Source organism: Cuculus canorus, chromosome 10 (assembly GCF_017976375.1).
Source record: "Cuculus canorus isolate bCucCan1 chromosome 10, bCucCan1.pri, whole genome shotgun sequence".
Lineage (NCBI taxonomy): Eukaryota > Metazoa > Chordata > Aves > Cuculiformes > Cuculidae > Cuculus > Cuculus canorus.
Genome location: NC_071410.1, coordinates 10,904,389 through 10,923,597, shown reverse-complemented (window position 1 = coordinate 10,923,597; position 19,209 = coordinate 10,904,389). Strand labels below are relative to the sequence as shown.

Below are 19,209 nucleotides of genomic sequence, written 5' to 3'. Positions count from 1 at the left end.
TCTGGGAAAACACTCTCACACATTACCAAATCCTGAGCCATCTAATCCCCTTAGCTGAAAATGAGCTGAACTAAATTAATTTAAATGGGTTAACAGAAGCTTCTCCGTTCATATCAAATCCATTACTATGTCTTGGAAGTATTTATAACAACAACAAAATATCTGGACTTGTCATTTTTATCAAAGACAATAAGACGGTATTTCCCCCCCCTTTTCAATTTTTAATGAATTAGTCACGCTTCCTCATCACTGTTTACAGACTCTTGTCTTTAAAGGATACCAGAGTATCTAATTCCTGGATTGAATCCAGTTGGGCATACACAGCATGCAGGGAAAAAAATAGAAAAGAAACAAGATGGACAGGTCAGGACACACTAGACTTGCACAGGTATTGAAATCAGAGCTGGGATAACCCAGGAGCAGCAAGGGACAGCTGTGCTGCAGCATCTTTCCCATACCTCCATGAGATGAGTTTTTGATGGTACTGAACATGGTTCTTTGTTCCCCAACATAGGACAAAGTTAATGCTTGGGGACTCCAAGGGAGAGAAGGTCACTCTTTTCTTGTAAATTCTGTCAAGTCCTTTGTGGACACATAGCCCTTTCCCAGTGCCCACCTTATCCTTCCCAAAGGAGCCTGATATTAGGGCTTTTGTTGACACTGATTTCAGATGCCTCCCAACACTGCCTCCCTGTAATGCATACCCGGTCTTTTCCTTACTCTACAGAGTGCTCAGGGGCAGAGTTTTTGGCATTGCACAATGCCCAATGCTTATGCTTAGTGACAGGCACGACAATTTACAGTGCAAATGTTGAAAAAAAGGAGGGAGTCAGGCCTGAAAATATAATGACATTCAACGTTAAAATAATGAGTCTGAGTTAGAAATCACGAGAAGCAAAGAACACACACAAACAAGGCTGCCCCTTTCCAAATGTTGTACTTGGGATTATATGTTTTCACATTCCAGTTTCTGAGTCTCTTCAGTGTGCATTGTTCAGGTTCTGCTTTTTTTCTCCACAGTATCAAGACAGAGGAAATCTTGCAAAAATCAATGATGACTGAGACTTGCAAGCGTTTTTTTGGGAAGAAGAATTCATGTTTGTAAGTTGGTCACCTTTGAAAGATTGACCCCTGTGTTGGTGTTTCCATCATTTCAGTAATGATCAGTTTGCAAAAGTGTCCTGGAAATTCAGCAGGGAAAAGTTACCAGATTACCTTTTACCCCAGCACCTCATATTAAGAGATAGAACTAACTGCCTTTTGTTCACCAAAATAGTTGCTTTCACTCAGGATGCATGGATGAGGGAATCTTGCAGAGCTTTTACATATATAATCTCCTGCAATTCATCAACATAATAATCACGCATTATTAACTTGAGTACTCATCAATTTTTTTTCTCTAGCTTCAAATACTAACAAGGAGCAAGAGCGCAATAGGGAAGAAAAACATGTAGGGGAACTTATGATGAATGTTCTATTTTTGCTATGAAAGGAGGATAAGAAAAATCCAGCTCATAGCCTACCCTCTCCCTCACTTCCAAAAATTTCCTACCAAGATGAGACCCTTCCCCAGAAGCCAGCAGATTGGGCTTTCCTGCAGAACTTCTCCCCAGCTGAAGGAGATTTTCTTCTTCAGGTGACGATATCCCACCAGTAAGCTCCCACCTGTATCCTTGGTGGCCTCTTGGTGTGAGAGTCTCTGACACTCAGAGCTTTGCCACCTGCAATTCATTCCCTTCTGAACTGCCTGGTGCTTCCCTCAAACCTGGCCTTTCCCACGGCACAAGTTTCCCCAAACCTGGATGAGTGACCTGCTGTGGTTCTCACCAATGCAAAGCTCCTTAAAGAAAGAAGGCAGCAGGTAGATTATCTCACTGTGATCAATGTGTAAAAGAACAGCATGAAGAACACCAGGAATCTGCCTGGTAGCTGAGGAGATGTGTATGGAAATATCTCCAGATCAGACAACCTGTCCGGGTTCTGCAGCACAGCTGCCATTAAGACCTGTGGAAGAGGAAAGGGCAGTTTGATGTTCTCACTTCTCAGCTGACTGATGGGTCTTGGTCTCAAATGCAAGCACAGCACGATGAACTGTCGTAGGAACCACGTAAGGCATACTGCTCCCTCTTGGGAGGGGTTGGTAGATGAAAGCCTACCACAGCCTTTAGTGGCTGAAATGACCTTGTAGGCTCAGAGAGCAGAGTCTCATACTAGAACAAGGAATGTTCTGGTGTCCCTTCTTGATGACAGCCTATTGTGAGATTCATTACAGAAGCACAAGAGAGAAGGTAGAAACTAGTGCAATAGCCAGGACTCTCTTCCTACTTTTTCTGCAATTTGACAGGATTATATATAGTGAATATACTATCTGCCATTATAATTTTGAAATATTCAACCAATGATCAAATTTTCAAAAGTTCAGTTTTTCTGAAAAGGACAGTGGGGAATGCCCTGCTGCTCCATCCACCAGCAGGGGAACTATTTGTGAACAAAACTGATGCCCACCACATGGGAGTGCCTTTTCTATGGCTATACCCCTACCTCGACAGAAAGAAGTGGGCCAAACTGCCTGTCCCCTTTGCAGATTTCACAGGCTACCACAGCTGAAGGAAAGGTCATGGTCTGATGACCAAGCAATTGAACAGAGCACTGAAGATGCAAGTCTGTTTTCATGCATAAAGAACAATATCAGGAAGCAGAACATTCCAGTGTTATTCCTTGCACTGCCATAGGTTTTCTGTGTCATCCCCAATAAGCTGCCCCCTCTGGGTGAGAAACAGACCTAGCGGTGGCCCACCATCCCACAGGCAGTTGGGAAGATCTGTTAGTCAATATTTGTACAGCACAGAAGCCTTGCTGCTATCTGTCACACAGAGCCCATAATACTATCTGAGAACAAATTATATTTGTGCATAATCAAAATCACATCCAGCTCAGCCCTGATTTAAGAATCCTTTTTGGCTGGTGATGATGTCCAGAGCAAAGAGAGCACAGCTTGATTTCCAGAGCCCAGGCTGAGCTGGCAGGTAGAAATATCTTATTTTGACTGGTAAACTGAGCAAATTTGACATGGAAACCACTGAGGGAGAATAAATATGGAACAACAAGATGTAATTTTTACAGAGGTTCTTTTCTAACTATATCTGTACTCAGAGTCATCCCAGACTTGAAGTAAAAGGTTCTGAGATCTGGGGAAGGAAATTCAAGCCATGCCAGGTTTGGCTGAGGCTCATCCCCATCACAAGCACAGACATCTATAAGTGCACAATTACTTAAAAGCACTCCTCCTGTAGGACTGCAAAGAGCAGGAGAAGCAGGAAGGGGAGGGGGGAAAGATCAGAGAAGAAAAAAGTTCTGACACAGAACCAAGAATAAATGCCAAAACCGGAAGAATAGCCTATAGGAACTCACGATCAGCGTTCTCCAAACCAGCCTGAAATTCATACCCCACTCAAAGCAAATAGCAGCCCTCCTCCAGTCTGGGAGGAAGGGATGACTGAGAAGAGCTCTGTTTCTTTCCATTGAATGGGAATGGGATAAATCACTGGATCTCCAGAATACCTTTTTATTTGACAGATATGTTCATGCCATAGGGCTCCACTGTCCAACATTTTTCTTTCTCACCTATGTGATATGAATTCCTTTAATGGATTCTGTGCCATAATTAAGCACATCATTTGTCTTGTCCATGTTTCTAGTCATGTTTTAACAAGTGCATGATATTTCACATAAAATATCAAGATATAAATAGACACTTAACAAACCCCACCAGGGGCTATCGGCAAGAATGGATCTTACAGTCTTCTGCACCAAATGCTGTCACTACTGCTGAAGAACCGCATTACATCCCTTCGGCCTGACACTTTAGTAGCCTCCAACTTTTTTCTTTAATTCAGACATAGGTGAGAAAAGTACCATGCACACACGGTCTTTCATGTAGCAGTAAAACTACAGCATATCCCTTGCCTTTTTTTATTTCATGCTATGTGGGTTAAAAACATTTTTCTGCCTAGCTGCGATATTGGGAGTCTTAGGAAATGAACAATGCAGATATGTAAAGCTGCTCTGATGAACAGCTCTAGGGCTGTGGGAATATATTTTGAGTAATCAAAAGGACTTGTACTAATGGGTTTTGCACTCTTTTTACATTTTGCTTTCAGTGACAGTCCCTTAAAGGCAAGTTTACCAGCAGGAATAGTCTCAGAAATAGTGAGTGTTATGTAGATGTTAGTCAAGGAGAAAGATGGATCCAGGTGAGATGACAAACATTCTCCAGACTGGCTATAAACAACAATCTATTTTTAATCAGTTAATTAATTAAGAAACATTGGAATTTTTCTACTGATCTGTAACTTGAATGTATTGTGTTTGGTTGTAAAAAATCTATGACTAAGAAAAGAGGCAAAATTCATGGAATAAATGTTTTGTTAAAATATGATGGTGACATCTTTCTTTTAGAAAGACATCTCAGAGCCCCTCGCTAGCCATGGTGCACTACGCCTTATTAGCCACGTTGCACTACTGTGGACTACCTCCAGCAGTCCTGGAAATCGTCTGCGTCAAGGGCCGAGTGGAGTTGTAAGGAAGGACTGCAATAACCAAAGGTGAAAAGGAAAGAGAAGGGCAACCAGATATAATTATCCTACATGGGATTTGGCACAGACATGACAATCAACATCTTCTCTAGTTCCTGTGAACGTATGGTGGCTTAATGGATGACAGCAAGACTTCACATCCTCCACCAGATAACAAATCCAGAAAACAATGTTTGGTACTGCCAAAAACACAGCTCTAGGGCAGACACACAGAGAATGTTCAGAAACCTAAGCCCGGTTTAACTGTGGACTGAGACTCAGGGGAACTCACCTTCATTTCTTGTATTCATCACACCACCCAAAACTCCCCCCACAGCTCTGTGTTAGAGCCTCCTGCCTCTGAACTAGGATAACAAGGACTTTGTGGGGCCACAGATGAATACACAAATATGTTCAACATGCAGCAATAAGTTTATAATCTCTATCACACTGGAGGAAGTGACTGGTCTAATGTTCTAAAATATTATTGAACTAAAAGAAAACGCATGAGAAAACAAAATGGATGAAAGCTAGGTGGAAGGATGCCCACTGAATGGATGTCTCAGAGCCAGTTTTTAATTAAAAAGTCCACAGGATCCTTTTTCATTCCTTTTCCTTATATGACAGAGGATGAGGTTGCTCTGAGGAAGACGCAGGATTATGTACCAGAGGATAGTGCTGACAGTGGGGTCCCTGCATGATTTGCTGAAGAAGCTGATAGCCATGCAGTGAGTGAGGGGGAGGCCTCCAGGAAAGGAAAGGAAATGTTTGTGTAGCTGTGTCCTGTTCTCCAGAAGTGGATGTGTCACAGGGGCTCCTGCATGCTCCTTCCTACGCGAGTCACCTAAACCTCACAGGTTTTCGTGAACTCTGTGTCTGTCTCTTGGGGCACTGGGGCTGAGCACTCACAGCTGTGGCTGAAATCAATAAGAGCTGTGCTTTCAACATGCAGTGTGCTGACTACGATGCTGCTAAGTATTCTGGAAAATCCGGTGTTTTGGCTGGGCACCCCACAGCAGGGGATACTTTTGACTCCTAGGAGGGTAGGTGTGAACATGTGAACTGGTGTGCTTGACAACAGTTATAAAAACAACTAATTCTGTGCTATGAGCCAGCCTGAATACAGAGCATTCAAGAAAACCTGAGTCCAAGATAGTCTTTGCCTACTCAGTCCCAGGCTTCGTACTGGACATGCATCTCACCCAAACCGTCCTAATTGCTTGCTGTGACCACCTCAGCTAGTCCCTACTGACATTCCCAGCCTGTCCCTCTCTTGAATGAAGGGAACAAGAAAGATCAACTCCATGTGTAGATGACAATCATGTCTTCTGCAGAGGTGTTCAGGAGGAAGCAATCATCAGACCTTGCCTCCTGATGCACCCTCAGAAGGGGACCAAATATAGATCCAGGGAGCAACCCCAATTCTGGCTTTTCTGAAGTCCTGAGTGTCTGACTTTACAGCCTCAAAGTCCTTTTCACAGCATGTATTTCCTATAAAAAGAGCAAAGTGAAAAAAATAGAAATTAAATCATGTGGCAATGTGTTAACATCCACATATGTCCCAAGAAGGACTGGATCCTTTCATTTCCTGCCACTTCAGTTAATGAAGTAAGACACAACAGCAGGAGGTTGTCATCTTCCTTCTGGATTAGCCCTAGAGAGGATGTGACCCATGGTCCGGAGCCAGAAGTCACGTAAATGGGGGAGGAAATGGGTGCTGCACAGCTGCAGCCAATTTTACTGACCAAACCCATCCTTTTCTTAACATCCTTTTCCCAGAAAACAAAGTGGGACTACTGGCAACCCTATTGGCATATTCACCTTTTCTTTGGCCCCCGGTGACACTGAGGTTTGCAGACTTCTCCGGGCAGTTCCTGCCTCTCCTTCCTCAGTTTACCCATTTCCTCCTCTCTGATCCATATTCACCCCTCTGCGTTCAAATCCAGAGATGTTCCTCTCCCCTGCCTGGATGTAGGGAAGAATGGGTGGTATTTCCCACTGCAGTAAGTCTCTGTGAAGTGCAGAATTTCAGGGTAACTCTGTCTAGCATTGGGCAATTTCTCCTGCAGACAGTGAATGAGATGATCCTGGTGGGCAGAATGACTTCCAGCTGATTCTCAGTTCCCTGCCCCAAAGCACGCAAAGGAATAGGCTCAAGGTGTCTCAGAAATGTAGTGGAAACTGAATCTGGCTGTTCTGAGATTTAAACATCTTTGCTACCCTAGTGGAGGGGAAGTGAGCTGAAGAGCTAAGGACTAAGCCCTAGAAAGGCAAGTTTACAGCTCCTATTGCCCTGGGGCAGGCAGCCCATGAGCAGAGCCTGGCTCCATGCTCTGGCTCTCCTGCAGCAGCATCACCACTCTGGGATGCTGCACGGGCACTGAATGTGGTGAGAGCAAAGCCCTTATGTCAGCCAGGTCACTGGTGGCACTGGGCACCTGCCTGCTACACATGCTCCTGGGCCAGCCCAGAGGGAGGTGCTGCCAGTTTCACCCCCCGAACGTTTTAGGAGAGGGAAAAGCCCAATACGTATGTCCCTCGGCTTGTTCTCAGAAATTTCTGAATCATTTTGCCTAAAATTCCCCCCTTCCCTTCAAAAAGTCAAAGCAAGCTGACTGCATGGAAAAAACACAAGCACTGCGGCTGAACCACATACACAGTGGAAAACAGAGACATTTTCAGGAAGCCTTAGCAGTGTGCGGTATCACCAGGCTTGACTACACAGGAAACCAAATTCCCATTCCTTCCAGTACAGGACCACTAAGACCAGCTGTTTCCCAGTTATGCAGGGCTGGTGGGCTCGGGCCCCACTCCGCCTGCTGCCGCATTCATGCCAGCCAACACAGCCGCTCAGCCTGCCAACCCCGACAGTTTTGGAGCCCTGAACTACAGATGATGCTTCACTGCAACACTTTATGCATCAGCAATCATTTATTTTTACAATTCTAGGTTTCAAGTGATGCTGTTAGGCAGGAAAGAGCCGAGGATTCCATCACCAGGTCCACTGAATTTGGAATGGCCTTTGAAGAAGAAATGCTGGGGAACAAGCGGGATGTGGGGACAGGCGGGTGTGACAGAGCAGAGGGGCAGAAGGCAGGATGGGCAGAGGAGAGGAAGGAGGGATGCCAAGATATTGCAGCCAATTTGGGTGTCAGAGGAGAGGGGTGAGACTGGACAAGGATGATGAACGCTGGAAAGCCAGTTCCATGCCTCAGAGTACACGAGGACAAGGGCACAGGCTCATTTCAAACTAAGACACCCTAAGTGCTAATTCTGCTTAGGGAAGCTTGAATGAAAATGGGGTAGGGAAAGCATGGAAATGTAGAATTTACTGTGTAATTCTGAGCGCTTCCTGGTCATTCCTTTTTCACCAGGCATTTTCAGACACTATGTACACCACCCAGGAGAAACACTAGGAACCTTGCACTCTAGGTGGGCTGGAGGCAAGGAACAGAGATTGACTCCGCTTTGCTTTCGGATAACAAGATCTGTAAATGATACTGGGAAACTGTAAAGGCTACCCTTGTCGATCCACTCGTGAGAAGCAGAGCCATTTGCTTGAAACTCTTGCAAAGTTTTGGGCTGAAAATGTTGCACCAACAAACAGCAGCTGAGTCACTGAGCTCAAGTAGAATCCTCCTGCCATTCCTTCATTGCCTTCTCTACCCTGGGGCAATACAGTCTTCCGTTTGCTTTCTTTTTTCCCTTTCTTTTTTTTTTTTTTTTCTCTATCTCCCCTATGGAACTAATGCTTCTGAAAGCGAGTGCCTAAAAGCACTTACAAGAACGAGGGTGCTGCTCTGAAAGCTCCGTCTCTCCCCAACCTGTGGCCCTGCAGTGCTTCCCAGATCTGATCTTTTGCAACCTCTGCTCATCCAGTCCTAAATTGTGAGCACTCTGCTTGCTTTACTGTGGTCTGGCTTGCAACATACCCACCAAACATTGCCCCCCATACTGTCCATACCCCAGACCAGAGACAGCTGGATGACACCTACCTGTGATTTGATCTCCCTGTGAGATACAACTACCCTACTCCCCCCGAGATTAGCATGGTCCCCTGCCAAAAGACCTTGTTCTGCATCATCGCTGATCTTGCTATATCAGGACAGAGATCTCCATCTTCAGCAAGCCAAGATCCCTGGATGGATCTTCCACCCTGCAGATCCCTTCTCCAAGTCTGTTCCAGATGCCCATCTCAATCCTGGTCAAACCTCTTAGACCTGCTTTGCAATGATGCCCTGCCCTTGCAGTCCCGGGTCATCTCCTTGTTTGGTCTGTGAAAACTGGGCTTTGTGGTCCCTACATGTCCCACCCTGCCACTGTCCCACACCTCTCCATCCCAGTGTGCTCCTCTAGGGCTTGGGGAACTGTGGCTGAGAATTAAGACGGGAGTGCCCAGGGCTCCAGGCTGGAAGATTTCAATCACCTGTGTCCCAAGGACTGATGTACTGCTGGCCCTTCAACACCAGCCCCTCCACTCCACCTCACCTGGTGCCTGACCCCCTTGGACTGCCTCTACCGAGCCGTGCTGGGTTCCTGGAAGAGTTACTCCCCGATTTTTCCATCCCCCTTGCATGGCTCCGGCTTTTCCCTTCCTCCCGTGTGTCCCTCCATTCAGCCCAGCTCCCCAGATGAGCAAGTCGCACTCATTGCCACTGCACCACCCTAGAGAGCCGACCTGCTCATCGGCCTAATGGGTTTCCAAAGGGGTGGGGGAGAGGGGAGGAGAGCAAGTGGCTGATGCTTCTCAGCCACTCAGCTCGGCCCAGAGCTAACGAGGCATCTCAAAATTAAAAAGTGAACTGCAATTCCCAGCAGGCCTGTCCTCCTTTTGGCATTAGTCGGAGTTCTCTTTCTCTCTCTCACCAAAAAAAAAAAAAAAATAGGGCTGGGGAGCTGCGAGTTGCATTTGGAGCCACTGAAGCACCATATCCCGGGCACAGTGGGGTTGCTGGGATGAAGAGGGAAGCCTGAGGCTGACGTGCTGTCGAAACACTGGCTCTCATAGAAAGGTTGACAGGCACAAAGTCTTCCTCACCATAGCAAGGAGCACAAATGGTACAATGAAAAAGGTTCTTCCAGTGCCTGTACACACAATGGTCCCAAGCAGCGGTGGGTATGTGAAGGAGTCTCAGGAGGTGGAGGTGGTACCCTGCCTGAAGGGCTGAGGTGGAGGGGTGATTGCCACCAGGCACCGATGTAGGGAGAGGGTGGCAAGAAGGAAATAGTGCTCCTACAGGAGGGAGTGATGGGGAAAGAAAGCAAGGGAAGAGCTGAGAAGGGAGGAAGGGAGGGCAGCCTCATTTAGCACTTCTGAGGGTTGCATTTCTTACATGGGAATCCATTTGGGAAGGACCTTTCTCTGCCAGCACCTCCAAGGTGCCCAGCACCAGCTGGTCTGATCTTCCTGCCACCAATGCCCTCATTCCTGCGCTGCTGAAAGCCAAGGGCTCTGGCTTGTAGATGTTGTCTCTGGAGCAGCTCAGCCTGCCTCACAGGAAATTGAGAGCAGCTGCTTTGCTCTAGTCCTTCCACTGTCCTGCAGGCAGCTGCCTGTCCAGCCAGATCCCTTGGTTACTGACCTGCCAGCAACAAAGGCAGCCCCATGCTGTTCCTCTTAAGTAGATGCAGGACCTGTTACCCCTTCAAGATGCTGTCTCAGCTATTTGCAGCTCACTCTAACTGATCTTCCTTAGGCAAGAGCATAAGTGCATGGAGAGTCATCACCCCAGGAGAGATGGCTTACACCCATCTTGCCCAGACTGGAGGGCAGGATGGTCCAAGCAGGGACTGTGGGGCATCATGCTGGAGAACAGCCCAGTCCTCAGGGTGCTTGGACTCCCAGGTGTCTCCCAGGTGTCCCTGAGACACAGCAGGTCTACATACACACAGTTTCCAGGGCTTTGCCTAAAGCGTGCTTTTTCGAGCTGCACCCAATATATTGGGGGAACTTCATCCTCTCCACAGCAGGGATGTGAATAAACTAGAAGCCACAAAGGGTTAGATTCATCCTGGTGTGTTCCTGTTGAATTTCTCATAGGAATGGATTTGGCCCAAAATCTCAGAGAAATGGTGAGCTCTGGGGACTGCAGTGAGGCAAAGAAACTTCAACCTCTTTCTCCTGGGCTTGTAATGCTAATGCTCTCCAGCTTTCAGACTCACCTCTCAGCCCACCCTTGCCTCATCTGTAAAATGCTGCAGAGGAAATTTTGTCCAGATAAGCTTATCCCTAGGGGGAAGGGGCAGACATACTGAGAGTTATGGCATCCCTGTCCACTAAGTACAAAGGCACCGTCACTGGAGCTGCCAGAGGGGGCTTTGCACTTACGAGCAGAGGAAAGGACAAGAAAGGGTGAAAGGCACGTTAAGATGAGTTTAGGAAAGATGGTTATCATGGTCTTTCTATTTCTCAGCTTGAGTGAGGGAAAAATGCAGTTTGTACTTCGGGAATTCACAGTAAAATCAAATGAAATGCAATGGTTGTCCAAACCCATCCATTTTCCAGTCAGGAAGGATGCAATGCCTTCTGAGCCCAGCCCGTTCACTGCACAGATCTGGCAGGGTCAGCAGCACTGCCTGCACCACGCTCCAAACACCCAGGATGAAGGAAGAGGCGGACATGTCCTGGGCAGGAGAGAGGTGTGTGTTTTGGTGGTGGATGCCCTGTGGACCTGTCTTCAGAGGACATAGCCTGTGAAACAGCCCTGGGCAGCTGGACCGCCAGCCCCACGGCTCCCGCTGGACCCTTCTGCTCTGTGCCTCTGTGGAGCCAGATCACCTACTGTTTTACTGTATCATAATCATCTCAACGGCTTACAAGATGGTTTTCTTGCAGTATTTATGTCATATCTGCTGTTCTGCCCCTGATAAAATGTGACTGCACCAATTCCTGTGATTGGGGCTGGTCAGCTAATAGGGACATTTCATGTTTCATAGGCAGAGATGTTAATTCAAATCCTGTATTCAAAGGAGAGAAGGGAGAGGGAGTTCCACTGTTACTTTGCAGAGTCCTTGCAAGCCTCTCCAGAGCGTTCCCCACTTCACTGAAGTGACCTGTGTGCTACAGAGGGATGAGCATCTCCCCCACTCCACAGTCTTCTGCGAGGCCAGGGCCCAGCAGCACTTGGTGCTGCCACCCGAAAGCCCCTGCTCCACTCCAGGGGACAGTGAGGATGATGAGCACAGGAAGGGAAGGCAGTCTCAGCCAAAGGGCGAGTGGCAGTGAGTGGATGAGGGAAGGTTTGGGTGAGGTGCCGGTGAACAAGAGGTTTCAGGGAGAGATGAGTTCATTCAAGGGAAACTGGAATGCACTGGGATGACTTCAAAACCTGATGAAATCAGTGGGGATTCCCCCACCCCCAGCTTCAAGGAACTCTGTATCAGGCCCTTTGGGAGAAAACTTTCCTTTGTATAACAATGGACTTGACCCTGGCTTTTTCCCCCTCGAGAACACAAACACAAATCTGCTTCCCAGCAGTCATCTGGAGAAGGACATTTTGATGTGTTTCCTGTTCTACTGCAGGCTGAAGATCCCCTAGTCTCACACATGTCCCCATGAGGAGGAAATCACCCAGAAAAAAACTGGAAACAGCCAAGCTCAGCAGGCTGAAGCCAGACATCCTCCAAACCCCCTCCCCATGTGGTCAGCTGTGGTTCTCTACTGTCTGCCCCTCTCCAATAAATGGACTTCAACTGTACCCTGGAGTCCAAAGATACCCAAGGATTATTTCATGTTTCATCTCCACCAGGACGACAAAGTGGAGGCTCTTCCCATTCTCCTTTTTGCTCACAGGACACAAGAGGGGAATTCCAGATCCTCTCATCTGCTACTGAATTAATAGAGAGGCCACCAGCCCCCTACAGAGTATTTTATCCCATATTGCTGCTGAGGTGGCAGCCTAGCAGTCCGACCAACAGCCCTGCCAATGGACACCTCAAGTGTCTGCAGGGAAAAGAGCTAAAAAATCTGGGATTGGGAATGGAAGTGGAACAAGGTGACCTATTGCCACGATGGAGGAAACTCTAGAGTAGAGGAAAAGCAGAGTGTCTTTGTCCCAGTAAAATGTCCCCAGAAATATCCCACCATGGACAACCTGGCAACTGTCAGCAGAAATTGGTTATGGTAGGAGGAGAGGAGTTGGTGAGAGGAGGAGGGAAATCAGGAAGCAAGTAAGAAATGTGAGGGAGAAAGCAAGAAGATAGGGCTAGCAAACAGTGCAGGGGGGAGAAGTCAAGTGGGAGCAGTTTGTGAGGTCAGTGCATATTATAAACAGCCAAGTCAGCAGCACAGACACAGAATGGCCCCCCTGCTCTGCTCCCCGCGACCGGCCATCACCATACCTCCAAAGTCAGGCCTGAGGCGGACGTCATAGCCCTTCAGCAGTTTGTCCACAATCTCTTTCACCACAGAAATATTCCCAGTGGATGGGCTGAAAGACACAAGAAGAAAGTACTCATCATCCCATGTGCTTCCAGCCTCGCAGAAGGGGGTCCTGGCTGGGTAGCACCACAAGAGTACCCCTTCCACCCCAGGACACCAAAGTGTTTGCATGTGCTACACACACCCCAGCCATGGGCACAGCCTCCCCATGTCCTTTGTCACTCATATTTTCTGTCTCTGAGGCAGCTCCTGCCCTCCGCCCTGCACACAAACCCTACAGGGCTGCCAGTGGTCCTGAGCTGTCCTTGGGGTTGGCACAGGACTGTCAGCAGGTATTTTGGCTCCTCTTTCGCAGGTCGCCACAACTCCTAAGTACTCCAAACTCCATCTCACTGCACCCCTGCCTGGTGCGTGCCTGCACCCCAGCAGTTCTGCTGGGCTCGTAACCCCCTCAACACAGGCACTGCTGACCGCACGCAGCCTCTCCCCAGCCACCGATCTGCACACTCAGGGTGGTTCTCTGCACTCTGCCCAAAGGTGGGTGCACATACACACACATACACAGGCAGGAATTATCCTTTCTGTTCCACCAAGGCCTCTCTCTTGCAGGGCTTGCTCAGTTTTCTCTGCCACACTGGGCACTTGCTCCTGGTCTCATATAGCACAGCACAGGCTCGTCACACAATGAGGTCCCCACTACTCAAGTCGCTGCCCACTGTCACACATCTCAGTGCATCCCTTGCCTCTCAGTGCACTCAGGTATTTCTTCATGTTATTGAAGTAAAAGGAAAAACCACACTCCTTTTGTCCTGTGGCCTCAACAAACAGCTGATCTTTGGCATGTGAAAATTCATCTTCTGTCACTCAGCATCACTGTGACTTCTTAGCAATGCAAATCAAGAGACATAGACAGAGAAGAAGAGTCCATCCTTTACTCTCTGTGCCAGGGCAGCGATCCTTTCCATCCCAGACCTGTGACTTGCACATGGGGCAGGAGGGGAAGGCAGCTGTCCTCACTAACACTGAACTAGCTCCTCCAGCCTTTTCAGCAAGAAGGGAGCTCCCTCTAATAACAGAGACCTAAAGCAAAACTCAAGGTGGGAAACCAGAAAGCAGAGGATGCTAAAAATATTGAACCTATTCAGTGCTGTGGGGTATACAGGTTTTCTGCCTGAAAACCCAGCCTCTCTGTGCCACCCTCATCCCCTGCTTTGCATGAGAATAGAGACCCTGCTGGTGACAACTGCTGCTCTTTGCAGTCACCCACCACAGCAGCATGTCTCCCTGTCAACACTGCCTCCCACATCCATCCAAGTCAAGCTGGAAAGCTGCACCACAGCACCACTTCTTCCAGCCAGCCCCAGACCTCACTGGACACCGGGATTTGTTCTGACATATCCATGTATCTGCATACACACTCTCCCTGCACACAGACACCCATGCTCTCCTGATTGTATGAAGGATGGATGGAATTCCTGCAGACACATGAAAACATTGGAGCTCAAGTGTACAGCTGCGATATGGGCACAAACATGCGGTGCATGTGTGACCACATCGAAGTCTGTGTGGAGGTGGTTGTGTGTGCAGATCTTGCTGCATCGAGTTATGACGAGACACTGGGCTGTGGACAGGTTTTATCCAGGACAGTAACCGGCACTTGTGGGTGCCTGAAACTGGGTCTCCAGGTGCCCAGACTCGGTATAGGTGTGGGTGGAGGCATGTGGGACCACTGGGGAGTCTGGGCATGCGTTAAGGCTCTGAATGCACAGACTGTGTATGTGCAGGGATTTCTCAACCAAATGGGGATGTGCAAATGCAAGACAGAACACTTCCCAGGCCCAGCTTTGGTGCATGGACAAATTGTTCAGCACTTGTGCTGGGGGGAGCAAGTGTCTGAGCTGCATTCCTGAGCATGCATCTTACAGGGATACAGCTCTTCGTTGCATTGCTTTATTCACTGTAAAAATCCCAGAAAGATGTGCACAGGTGGACAATTCCACAAAACTGTGTCTAGGCTTGCAAGGTCCACTTGCACCTGTGGATTTCTATGCAGGTATGGGAGGTTTTGCAACACGCTTGTGTGTATACTCTCACTGTGGATTGATAGTGTGCACCAGCACTTGTTCAGCTCTGGACAGTTATTCCTAGGTATATAGGTTCTCATAATCATAGATTTCCATATTCATAATATAGACACTATCTATTTCTCTAGGGCCTTAAACACTTCTGTTTAGCTTCACACTGGACATAAAATCAGGAAGCAGTGTTACCTCCTTAATATAGGCAAGAAAATTGAGGCAGAGACAGCAAACAATCTGCTGGGGGCCCTGCAGGAAGGGCCACAGTGGGAAGTGAGATATAAGGGCTCTTCCCTCCTCATCAGCTACAAGTTGGCCAAATGAGGGCATAAACTGGCATCATAATTAAGGGCAAAGTCTCTGGCCTCTCAGTATGCCTTTTAATCCAAAAAAAGCATGTCCCGCTTGCTGAACAGGCAAGTTGTGCTTTTGCCCAGCTGTGGATGAGCAGCTGCGTGTAAGTGCTATTCCTGGCAAATGTGGGTCTGCATCCGCTTAGGGAGCACGTACATCCAGCCTGTGAACTGAATTTTTGAATACTGTGTCCCTGACTCTGTGTGGGTGTGCATGTGCTCTGCATATACACGTACACTTGCAGTCAAACATCTACATACATGCTGCTGGCTGGGATGTGTGGGAGTAGCTGAAGGCATGTGCACATGGGAGAGTATTTTGTCTCCAAGGTGTGCACAGACATACATGCAGACTAGAGGTGGATATCAGTCCTGGACTTAAGCAGATACAAACACACATGCAAAGACACATCTCAGTAAAGGCTTTTGATATGGTCACTGCTCTTTACACACTTGCTTGGACACTGCCTCTAATCATGCCTGTATATATATTCATACACAGTGGATCCATACATGAATGAAATGGGTATGGTGGGCATGAATCTGCATATATACATGTTTATAACTACAGGAACATAAATCTCTGTGTATACAGATCTGTAAGCCTGTGCAGGTACCTGCATGTGTGCATTGGGAATGCATTGCTCAGTGTGCATGGCCGAGCAAGGAAATGCCACAGCTCCCTCCCAGCAGACTTCATGCACACCGTCATCACAGAGGTACAAACCCACCTGTCCGCATGTGTGAGAAGGGAGGGTGAGGAGGAGTAGGCAGCACTACTCCTGTGTGTGAAGGCAGTGGATAAATGCCTGTTTCGGAGCAAACAGGTGTGCTGTGTACACCTTGTCCAGGCTGGATGGGTACATGCACCTCTGGTTGTTTGGCTCACTCGGAATGCTCAAGGCATATACCAGGAATAGCTGTAGCTTGAGTATATGGAGTATCTGTGCAGACATCTACGTGGCTACGTGCAGAGCAGGTAAAGCATGCTGTGCTCTGTAGGTATGTTGTGATACACTTGTGTGCACCCAAATAGGCATGGATGAATGCGCACATGCAGGGATGTATCAGAACAGATCACACCCACAGATGATTATGTTGCATGCCATAAATCTGCATGGAGGCACAGACGTAGGCACTGCTTCCCGCACACTGCAGAGCTGGGGCTTTGGTACAGACACAGCACACTTGGATGTGAGTGTGGCTGCTTGTGTACTGTGCGTGTGCAGACGCAGGCATGGCCAGGACAGCCCTGTGCCAGGATGCGTATGCCCACAGCTCAGTGCCATGCACTCCATCAGCTCCGATGGACACCATGTTCGCCAGCAAAATGCTTCATTTTGCCATTTTCCCCCAGGTTGCATACGGGGGGGGGGGGTTGGGGAGGCGGGACGCGCTGCAAGTGGGCTGTGAGGTGGGCTCCGTCTGCAGAGCCGGCTCCACATCTCATGTATGAGCATCCCTCCTCCCCCTAAAATAACACGGACTGGGAAATAACAACAGCAGGGGAAGCAATTTGGGGAAAGAACCCTCTCCCCTTTCTCACATACGAATCAGTGGAGAAAACCCCAAGCAAAACAAGCAAATCCTGTATCAATCCCCCTGTCCCCGCAGCCTGGGATCGCAATCCTTACCTTTGCGCACAGCAGGCGAGACAAAGAGCTGCTAAAGCAGATACAATTCCACTCAATCTGTCTGCCTGAAATGTCCACATTTCCACAAAGACGAAGGATGAAAAAAAATCTTGGGAGGGGAGGGGAAAGAAGGATGGATCTTCTGAAATCCCCCTCCAAAAAAAGGGGGGGAGGGAAAAAAGAAACCAACCCCCCCCAGTTAATGATTTCCTAGAGAAAAAGAATAATAAAAAACCCTAAAAAATGTGGGGGAAAAATATCCCCCCCCTCCTTCAGTGCCAGTCAAAGAATTCGTTTCTTCTTCCTTTCAGCATCCTCTCAGCAAGAGACATCCTCTGGCAATGGAGAAAATCCCAAGAGAAAGAAAAATAAAATGCCCCAAAATGGGCTCAGCAAAATGTGAAATCGAATCTCACAGGTACGCAGAAGGAGAAAAAATAAAAAAAAAAAATTAAAAAAAAAGAAAAAAGAACTCGGTGTCCCCTGAGCACTCCACTTGGATTATTTTTCCTCCTGCTTTTTTGCCATCCGGTTCTGCAGATGTTGCATGGCTCCTGCTACCCACCTTCAGAGAAGAGGAGGAGGAGAAAGAGTGTGTGTGTGGATGTGTGTGTGAGGGGGGAGGTGTGAGTTATCTAGCAATATGATTTTATTCTGGATTTTACCTACTTGCTCCCCCCTTCCCTCTTTATTTTCTGAGGGAGAAGGCAAAGCAACCCAACCCCACCGAGCTGTTATTTTAGAGAAATCTCAGGCTCCTCACTTGCAAGATTTGGGGCTTTTCCAAAAGGGTTAAAAAAGAGAAAAAACACATGCAACCCAGTAAATAAATAAATACATATATGCATGTGTAGAAAATAAATCCCTGTCTGCGGAAAGAGCTGCTCTCTGAGGGAGAACTGGATGTCTCCCTAGTGCTGTTGCCGCAGCTCCTGTGGAGTTTTGCTGCTCATTGCAAAGTCACAAGAAGAGGGGAGGAGAGAGGGAGTTCATGGATGGGGAGGGGGACTCTCTGGGCAAACTGGGATCCTGACGTCATGGCTGACAACATTAACCCCTGCAGACTTGCAAAAGGGATTTTTTTTCTCTCTTTTTTTTTTTTCCAAGGGAGGTGGGAGCAGGGGAGAGGATGGGAAAGGTGATGGCACTTTGGCAAGCAGACGGATGCGCCTGGACAAGAGTGGCTCAGCTGCAAGCACTGCTGGGTGCTGTGGTTGCCTGAGATAGTGTGATCAGCAAAAGCTGAGCTTCTTCCTTCAGCCACAGAGATAGAAAAAAAGGTGATTTACTGAGATTCTTTCTATACCACAGGGCAGAGTGGCCTGGTGGCCTCCTCCTGGGGAGCTAGGGAAGATCTGAAGCCTCTGGTGGGGTTGGAGGCTTTTCCCGGCCAGGGAAGCCCAGGCCAGCTCAGCAGAGAGGCTCAACTTTTGCTGGAGGGTACTGTGTTATGGGTACAATACAATCTGTGAGAAAAAGGAACCTGAACTTCCATAAATGTTGCTGAGGATCAGCCCCTGGTGCTGTGGCTTTGTCTGCTGAAATAGTAACAGCCATTGAAATCTTCACAGTCACAATCTCCTGTGCATCAGCTGCTGATCTTTATCTTAAAAAAAGTAATATAATTAAGGAGCTCTACATCCAGTAATGTATTTCTACAGAGGATTTTTTTTTTCCAGGAAAAAGAAGAGATCCAGCAGCATTTTGAATGTAGAGCAGAAGCTGTAGCCAAAGGAAGAAATGTCTGAGCTCTCATAACAAGGCCAGCCTGGATGCCATCTCTTCTGAAGCTGTCTGGCAGCTCAGAGCAGACCCTCTGAGCAGGTAAGTCACTCCTCCCCTGGCACTGCTGACACCTGTGTGTGGATAGTCTCCAAAGCCACCTGGGTCAGGAAGGCAGAGCAGTTGTGTCACTGCCGCTAGGCAGGATGAGGTCCAAAATGCCTCTCTAGGGACACAAGACAATGCACAGTGACTGCCATGCAGCACCCTCATCCTGCCCTTCCCCGCAGGGAGATCTGTCCCAGCCTGGCAAATTTTGGCTCTGGAGTTCATAATGCTCCCTCCTCTCACGCTGGACGTGGGCTTTTCATGGTTTCCTCATCAGAGGCACACCTTCTCCCAAAAAGGGAGATGGAGAGTGACCATTTTGAAGAGCTTCCCCGTTGCAGGCCAGACTGAGATGTTGCA

At 48.0% G+C, this 19,209-nt stretch overlaps 1 protein-coding gene across 2 annotated transcripts in view; it reads right to left on the bottom strand.

Moving 5' to 3' along the window:
• Nucleotides 1-17,972, bottom strand: part of LOC104069031 (gamma-aminobutyric acid type A receptor subunit theta) — a 74,836-nt gene extending 56,864 nt beyond the window's left edge. For both annotated transcript variants that reach the window (XM_009572000.2, XM_009572001.2), the window contains exons 1-2: nucleotides 17,020-17,972; nucleotides 12,915-13,003 (exon numbers count right to left, since the gene is read on the bottom strand). In XM_009572000.2, the coding sequence (XP_009570295.1) occupies nucleotides 12,915-13,003; nucleotides 17,020-17,099 (169 nt within the window). In that variant the 5' untranslated portion in view covers nucleotides 17,100-17,972. The remainder of the gene's footprint in view (nucleotides 1-12,914; nucleotides 13,004-17,019) is intronic.
• Between the last annotated feature and the right edge of the window lie 1,237 nt (nucleotides 17,973-19,209).